This window comes from Bombyx mandarina, chromosome 07 (assembly GCF_030267445.1).
Source record: "Bombyx mandarina strain Sakado chromosome 07, ASM3026744v2".
Lineage (NCBI taxonomy): Eukaryota > Metazoa > Arthropoda > Insecta > Lepidoptera > Bombycidae > Bombyx > Bombyx mandarina.
Genome location: NC_143214.1, coordinates 6594667 through 6604110, shown reverse-complemented (window position 1 = coordinate 6604110; position 9444 = coordinate 6594667). Strand labels below are relative to the sequence as shown.

General features: G+C 39.1%; 1 protein-coding gene across 1 annotated transcript; it reads right to left on the bottom strand.

The window, feature by feature from the left end:
• Positions 1-732: 732 nt before the first annotated feature.
• LOC114243675 (F-box/WD repeat-containing protein 4) lies at positions 733-7981 on the bottom strand. The gene is made up of 8 exons (XM_028175254.2): positions 7275-7981; positions 7038-7110; positions 5761-5993; positions 5449-5657; positions 5135-5258; positions 4802-4943; positions 3973-4110; positions 733-956 (listed from the first exon to the last, which is right to left on the bottom strand). The coding sequence occupies exons 1-8, from the start codon at positions 7457-7459 to the stop codon at positions 795-797; spliced, it is 1266 nt and encodes a 421-aa protein (XP_028031055.1). The 5' UTR covers positions 7460-7981; the 3' UTR covers positions 733-794.
• Positions 7982-9444: the final 1463 nt, after the last annotated feature.

The window sequence follows — 9444 nt, the reverse complement described above, 5'->3', positions numbered from 1 at the left end:
CCGGGCGGCATAGCGACGCTGCAGTGTCAGCACTTGACGCCAGTCGCGTATTTTTCCATGAACATGGAATGAGGTTGCTGCGTCGACAATTTGTAGTCACGTACGCCACTGGTTGCTAATTGCGAAATCGCGAATTAGCAAAATGCATGTAACTAGGGTACGTAACATATGTTATTATTGTTTTAATATTAAATTATTATTATCTAATTATAATTGCATAAGTTGATGAAAGATGCTATTAAATAGCTTTACCGTGCCAGTCCCAGAGTGCCACACGCGGTATTTTCATTCCCGATCCTGCGGATAGAATGGAAAGCAGTCGACGTCACCCAAAACACGTCATTTCGGATCCTCCAGATCCACTAACGGTGCTTTTAGGTACATCAAGCACCGGTCATCGTTCTCGTCGAACCCTTCGCTTGCGACGAAGGGCTCGACGAGTAAATTAAGCCACAGAGAGACGGCCCACTGAGTTTCTCGCCGGATGTTCTCAGGGAGTCGCGTTTCCGATCCAGTGGTAGATTCTGCGAAGCACTGCTCTTGCTAGGGCCAGAGTTAGCAACACTTCGGTTTGAGCCCCGTGAGCTCACCTACACCTCAATGAGAAGCTGAAATAGCCTCTCAAAGCTATCAGCATAGGTAGGAAAAAGAAGAAAGAAGGGTAATGATTTTATTTTAACAATTTTACAATTTTCCTTGATGATAAGATAAACGCACAATAAGTACATACCATTTCTGATCAATATAATTTATTTGATACATAATAGTTGCTCATATGTATTTTTTTTTAAAGTTTACATCGAGTGAAAAACATGCGAATAGTCACGTTGCCGTATTGCTTTTCCATTGATGTTAAAATTCAGCACAGTCAGTCCACGATCGGCGGCAGCAATTAATTTTGTAGAATCGAAGTCAAGACTATAAACAGGAGATGGTCGTCGTTGGGTGAAATACATCTGAAATTATTTCATACAATTTTGCTTGAAATTAGGTTTATTAATTATAATTATTATTAGTCAACATTGTACATAAATGACTACTTTTTACAAAAAAAAAAACATTAAGAGCAGTGGGCCCTGCTCTCCTAACACTTAAAAACATTTTACCACACAGTGTGCTTAGTGCGAGTGTTTTAACATTCGCGATAGCGTAAAAGTTAGCTCATATTTGTATGGAGTGGGATCTTTTGCCTACGTTTGCCGCTAGGGGCGCTGTTCCTACTGTATACAAAATTGGGTTAACTTTTACGCTATCGAGAACGTTAAAAAACTCGCACTAAGCACACAGGACAAAAAGCGAGCACGCTTCTTTTTGAATATCGATAAATGTATAAATACTGTAAGAAATCTACGGAAAATCTATTTAGTTGGGTGCATGATACTACAGTATCCACACATCGGCTCCACATGCGGCTTTGTAACCGACTTTAGTTTCTATTTTGTACAAGTTTTTTCTCCTTAGCTTTTTTTTTATTGCTTAGATGGGTGGACGAGCTCGCAGCCCACCTGGTGTTAAGTGGTTACTGGAGCCCATAGAAATCCACAACGTAGATGCGCCACCCACCTTAAGATATAGGTTCTAAGGTCTCAAGTATAGTTACAATGGCTGCCCCACCCTTCAAACCGAAACGCATTACTGCTTCACGGCAGAAATAGACAGGGTGATGGTACCCACCCGCGCGGACTCACAAGAGGTCCTACCACCAGTAATTACGCAAATTAGAATTTTGCGGGTTTCATTTTTATTACACGATGTTATTCCTTCACCGTGGAAATCAATCGTGAACATTTGTTGAGTAAGTATTTCATTAGAAAAATTGGTACCCGCCTGAGATTCTAACACCGGTGCATCGCTCAACACGAATGCACCGGACGCCTTATCTATACTGTCTACCTGTACTAGTAACCTTGAAGAGTTATACTAGATTCACCGGGCGAGGTGCAAGAGTTCGTTTACTTTTTTACAATATTATTATTCCTTTAAGAGGTAGCACGAAGGTGATAAAATATTAACAAAAATATAATAATATAAACCATATGGACGCGCAATGTATTACGAATAAACACAAAAAATATTGTTACAAGATAATTTTCTATTAAGTGTCAAATTTCTGTTAGAGATATCTGTGTATCCATATATTATTCTTATAACGATCTCTCATGCAGACCAGGGTCTTTGGATCTAGGATTTTTGGGGTGTAAACGAGCGGTAATGCGAGCATAAGTATGTCACTAAGTATGCCATTCATTACCTACTGTCTTGAGTTAATCTTATACAGGCTTGGAGCTTCCGTGCTCACTTCGAAAGATTGGGTCCCCGACTGATGGCAGCCGCCGGCTCGCTGAGTCGGCTGTTGCCGAACGTCGGGGGTCCCGACATGGTGGTGCGCCGCCTCTACACGGGGGTGGTGCGGTCAATGGCACTGTACGGGGCGCCCGTATGGTACCACGCCCTGACCCGTGACAACGTCGCAGCGTTGCGACGTCCGCAGCGCGCGATTGCGGTCAGGGCGGTTCGTGGGTACCGCACCGTCTCGTTCGAGGCGGCGTGCGTGCTCGCCGGGACGCCTCCCTGGGACCTGGAAGCGGAGGCGCTTGCTGCGGATTACGCGTGACGATGTGATCTCCGCTCCAGGGGGGAGCCGCGTCCCGGCGCGGCGGAAGTTCGAGCGCGGAACCTTCAATCTCGGCGTGCCGTGCTCGAGGCGTGGTCTCGCCGCCTGGCGGACCCCGCCTACGGGCGACGGACCGTCGAGGCGATCCGCCCGGTCCTCTTGGACTGGGTGAATCGCGACCGAGGACGTCTCACCTTCCGAGCGACGCAGGTGCTCACGGGACACGGCTGTTTCGGTCGCTACCTGCACCTCGTCGCCCGGAGGGAGCCGACGCCGAAGTGCCACCATTGCAGTGGCTGCAACGAGGACACGGCGGAGCACACGCTCGCGTGCTGCCCCGCTTTCGCGGAGCAGCGCCGCGTCCTCGTTGCAAAAATAGGACCGGACTTGTCGCTTCCGACCGTCGTGGCTGCGATGCTCGGCAGCGATGAGTCCTGGCAGGCGATGCTCGACTTCTGCGAGTCCACCATCTCGCAGAAGGAGGCGGCGGAACGGGAGAGGGAGAACTCTTCCTCCCTCTCGGCGCCGTGCCGCCGCCGTCGAGCCGGGGGTCGGAGGAGGGCGTTTGTCCAGCTCCGGCCCCTATGAGGAGGCAGTCTCCTCCCGGTGATGGTCACGGGGCGACCTAAGGGGGTTGAGACTGCGCCGCACGCTACCGTCACTCTAGCGCGCTGGCACCAGGAGGACGGGACGACGCGTCGGCGGCTGCGGACTGCGATGCGGTCCGCATTTTCGTCGTCGCTGTCGTCGCCGAACATACTGTGGAAGAGCAACCCGGTCGGCGGTGTATCGCGTTCCGACCCGGCAGGCTGGTTCTGGCCCAGCGGGGTATCCCGGAACACCAGCGGCATCGCCCGGGCGGCCTGAAGGGCCGCCGTACCGCGGAGACTGACGTCGTTGGTCGTCGATTATCGCCTCGACGACCCGTCGGTCGGGCGTCCTCGGGGTGGCGCCGCGTGTCTGGTTGTAGTGTTGACCGCGGGAACCCCCCTACTCTGACCGGGTTTTGACCCCGGACGGAGATCGGACGCCGGGTGTAAGAGTGCAGGGGAGTCGTTTAGTGGGTGGGCCCTAAATTCCTTGGGCCCGCGGTCTGCTCTCAACACCTGCAGATCGTTGAGTCTCACATACCCCGCGCGCACCCTAGGCGCGGGGACCTCGTAGGAGGTTCGGCCCTCGGCCCGGAAAAAAAAAAAAAAATCTTATACAGGCCATTCAGAGTAACCGTGTGTTCTGTTAATTATTACGATAAAACTAGAGCATGGAGATCAATAAATACGGTATATATGGCAGGGTTTCAATCAACAAATCTTTAAATTGGTTATGATATTAAAAATCTGAACAAGTCTTAAACATACCTGTACATGACTAGAACGATTTCTTGCGTCGAAGAGTACGCAGCGCGAATACTCTGATGACCCAACCAATATTGCATTGTTGTGGTCAGTTTTTACACAGTACAATCGAGATAGAAAAGGATCTTTGGCGTCATAGACCTGTAACATGTAACAAAGTGGTCTGTATTTGTTTACCGTATGTGATGTTATTAATGCACCAACTGCTTTTTAATTAAGAAGGCTGACAAAATATCATTAGTTTTTTTTTTTAAATCATCAGTTTTGTTTAAACATATTTTATGGCAACTATTATGGATATTGACTAACTACTGCAATTAAATAATCGTCTGAAAGAAATCGTTTTTAGTGTGAAGTCGGCGGTTTTTATGCGTACTATTGTATGGATTCTGATTATATTTTCATTGTATAATAAGAAGGTCTTAGAAGGGTGAGCTAGGTATTCTAATACATATGAGATTGAAACATCTTAAGTTAGGCAGTGGCGTTTAAAGCTCTGTCAGCTCAACTACATCTACTTAATAGGATACAAAAAGAAATCGATATAGGTAAACTCCAAGGAATTAGTTATAAAATGATACAGTCGTAAGGTTTTATAGATGGATTTTTTTAAGATCGAGTGATCCATAGCCTTATTGGTACCTGTTGGAGTACAGTAGTTGCATGAGAGAGTGAAAATTTTATATTCAGGATAGCTTGGTTACCAGTGAAAAAATGAAATTAAATATCTATTATTTGAAATGGTTGAGATTAAGATACAGGTCAATTAAGATATGTTTTGTAACTTATTGATAAACGAAAGGCAATAAGGAAGATAAATATTATAACTCACAATTTTTTGGATTCTTGTGTCTATCTGATTTAGCATTCCTGAATGTGTCACATATATAATAGTGTTTTCATTACGCCACTGAATATCTCGCACTACTTGCCTTACATTCACAGTTCTTTCAGCTGTCATCAATATAGTGGCCCTACAAAGCAGTCAGTGCATTCTTTAGATCGCTTGTGTTCTGCATACAAAACTACTTATGCTGTTCAATCTGGTGGCACTGTGGTCATCATGACGACAAAAACTGGTGTATTTCAAACGAAACGAAAGCAGTTTCATATATAAAACCATTATTTCATCAAGTTAGTTGTTTTAATATTGAAATCAACCTACGTATTGACGTCAAGCAAAATGGGCCAACTGTTTCCATCAAGGCCAACAGCAAGCATATCCTTTGTGTTAGAGACAGCTAGAGATTTAACTGCATTACCATTGGGTATAGCTATATCTATTTCACCTGGAAAATTAATTGAGAATGTTTAAAATCTAACTAAATTGAATCAAACTGGTTCCAATAACTTATGTCTAAGTCGCTAGCATTTACAAATTATACGTTAAGCAGCTGAATTAATTACTTGTTATTGAAAATATTTATTGTGATGAGTTAAACTGGCATAGATGAAAGTGTATAATTTTATTATACTTACTTTGAAATAAGCAACGTTCATTTGACTGCCAAAGTACAACACTAGGACTTTTCCCAGATGCAGTCACTATGAAGTAACCATCTACACTTTCTATAATTTCTACAGCTGATACTTCTACTTGACCTTCCTCATGACAGTCTTTAATATGCTGGATTAATCGAGGCCTTTTTTTCATTTTTTTCACTTTATATATTGACAAGCTACCATCTCTGAAAAATTTAATTTTTTTTTATAAGTCTCATACCTTTGGTAAATATGTTGTTAGAGGAATCACAATTTTAGAAAATTCTACATTTTTATTAATTTTCTCACCTATTTCCGCAGGCTATCATATTGTCACTAACAACAAATCGAGATATATCATTGGTCCTCACATCACTTCTCTTCACTGTGGGAACATTAATTTTCCAGTTTGCTCTACTGTTTGGGAATCCTTTTTGGTCCGAAGCATGGCAGAAAAGTTCTGAGCCAAGCGAGAAGATCAAGAATTCTGAATTGTGGTATTTCAGCCACGGCATGTAGTTTGATGAGGTTTGTAAAATTACCTGAAAATAATTTGTTTGAAATTATTGATAATCGGCAGTGGTACCCAGGAAATCATGTATGGGCTAAAATAGTCATACAAAAAACAAGACACCAATTAAATAGCCTAACATTTAAATTGAAACTGCAATGATGACAGTGAAGTCCCAAAGTTCCTGTAATTACTAAATATCAGAAGGCTTTGATATTACATGGCAAAAATATTTCTAAAATTTAAAAACTTTAATAATATTCACTTTCTAACTCCCTCTTGTTGTTGTTGTAGCAGAAATATTCTTCATTTTTCTATAGTCTCACAGTCAGTTTCCAATTTTGAGCATTAGTGTTTCAAGCCTGCACTGATTGCTACTAAGGTATTGTTTATTTTTCCACAAATAAAGCCAGGTAGGTAAGGTACAAAAAGTGTTATTTGTAATAAAGGCATCAAAGGTTCCTCATAATGGGCTATAGCAATTAGCATCATATTGCTATAGCCCATTAAGTGTCACCAGAATGTCTTACACTACTCTCTACTTTTACTCTTATTCACATTTACTGTGACTATGTTTATATCATTGTAGTAGTTGCAGTAGCTTTTATATAGTGATTCTTGTGAATAGAACAGTATATGATAGAAGAGTATGGAAGGAGAAAACATGTTGTGCAGAGAATGGCAGGAAAATGATGAATGATGATGATAATGTGAACACTGATAATTGGCTGATTTTTTTGCTTAGATTGGTGGACGAGCTCGCCACCCCCCTGATTTTAAGTTGTTAGCAGAGCCTATAGAAATTAACCACATTAATGCTGCCACCCATCTTGAGACATGAGTTCTAAGTCTTCGTTTTTACAGTAAAATGCCTGCCCCACCCCTCAAATCAAAATGCATTACTGCATCAGAGAAGAAATAGGCATGGAGCAGTTCCTATCTGAGCAGGCATGACACCTTAGCACCAGATCAACAGGCAAAAGTGTCTATTTTAATACTTAAATTTGATTTTATTATTTGATAAAATATGAAAAACAATGCATTGGTTAAGAACTGCTTAAATTTAGTTTTTTACCTTTCTCTTATAAATGCCATTCCACCAGTTCTTTGAAATACGACATTTGTTGTACCATGTACTTGTGTCATTTCTGTTGAATAAAAGGTAATTTCGGTTTTCATTCCATTTCATTCATTTTCATTTTCGTTAATTATTGTTCAAGTGGCAATAAATATATTATTAAGTCTAGAGAGTCTAGACCATATGATACTACTAATGTGCTAATTTATGTTTGTGTAGTTTCAAATATTTTACCTTTCAGAGTTATTATGCAAAATTAATCTATCTTCACAAATCGCTCTCCATACTCCATTATCGTTAACTATTAAATTCTTGAAAGTTTTACATGTTAATATCACATTTCTGATATCTCCTAGTTTTAAATTTCTTAAGATATTAGCTAAAATATGTATAGGCAACTGCAAAATATTGATCGACATTGGAATTCCTAGATGTAACACAAATCCATAAATTATTCGATCCTTCCATCTAATTTAATTCTATTACTTCTATTTTTACAGCATAGCCGTATGATATTGGTATTCCAAGTTCCTGCTAAGAAAATTGGTATTCCGCTATTTTAGTAAATATATGTGGGTATGTTTGAATATTTTTTAACAACATTGACGAAAACTTTTAAGCACTGTCATTTTAGTACTAACTATTGTATTGTATCAATGAATAGGTACATCGTTTTCATACTATACATACTATAAAATATTTGTCAGGGACATATATATATTTTTTACAGATAATAAGTTAGTTATAAATGGCAATTTAAGATCCTTTTTTACTTTCTTCAGTGGTCTTGACGGAGTCAGAACACACAGAACGTATTTGTTAATCACTATGTTATTGCCATAATGGTGGCCGCCTTATCTTTGAATGAATTGTCATATTGTCATTTAGGAATCACTAGGTAGGTAGGTCCGGACATAGTTTAAAAATTTTTTTAATAGAGAATATTATTTCATTGATTTGATTTCATAATGTCCATTTTAGGTGAATGAAGTTAGCCCCTCAAAAAAAATTTTTTTTCCTATTTTATACTTATTTTCTATTAATACGTTTGTTCATCATTTGTTCATGATTGTTCACTGTTAATAATTGTTTGTTCTGCAGTTATTTATTTAAAAAAAATATTTAAAAATATACCTACAAGTTAGCCCCTCTAATGCAATTTTTAATATTTTTTCATCCTTAATGACTCGTAAATATTCATTTTCGATTGTTCTTATATAAAACACGTTTGTTCTCTTTCGAAATTACTCGTTTTTTGTTTAATTTACTATTTTTATTAGTTGAATAAATGTATGCAAAATATGTGTACTGCGCATGCGTCAACTATAATGCCTAAACTTTCTACGCGGTTTTAATCGTGAAAAAAAAACAAACATAAATCCTGAAGGAGCAACGATAGGTAAGAGGATGGAAAAAATGTATTTGGTATAACTTAACGCCAATGCACATTATTTCATTTATTTATTTTTAATTTTTTTAATTAAACTGTATACCAATTAATTGCTCCTTCAGGATTTATATTTGTTTTTTTTTTCACGATTAAAACCGCGTAGAAAGTTTAGGCATTATAGTTGACGCATGCGCAGTACACATATTTTGCATACATTTATTCATTTATAAAAATAGTAAATTAAACAAAAAACGAGTAATTTCGAAAGAGAACAAACGTGTTTTATATAAGAACAATCGAAAATGAATATTTACGAGTCATTAAGGATGAAAAAATATTAAAAATTGCATTAGAGGGGCTAACTTGTAGGTATATTTTTAAATATTTTTTTTAAATAAATAACTGCAGAACAAACAATTATTAACAGTGAACAATCATGAACAAAAGATGAACAAACGAATTAATAGAAAATAAGTATAAAATAGGAAAAAAAAAAATTTTTTGTGGGGCTAACTTCATTCACCTGTCCATTTTGCACATAATGTATGATACATAGCGTGTTTTTTTTATTATTTATCTATTGGATAAGCGAACGTAGTCCATACTGCCAACTCTTTTGTAAATAGAGGTCGAAGCCTCTGACGAAGCATGGAGTTAAATACTAACTCTATGGGTCGAAGCCATAATTTAACTACCTAATAAGTTTGGAATGGAACGAAATGATTGTCAATGAAACTGAATTGAATTGATTCATGCTAATATCTATAAACAGTAGTTTTAACGCGTTTTTCGTTTTTGGACAATACAAACGTTAATAGGGTGTTTGCTGTTCAATGATATACAACAAGCGTCTGTGTGTATTCATATATTTTATATATTCAACACGGCTGAAATAACTCTAAATAATAGTCTCTTTCTGTTTAGAGAATTGAATTTTAAACAAAATTTTGCAAGTGATTAGCAAACATAAAAAATAGGAACAATGTTATACCTATTAGGCATCAATAAACACCA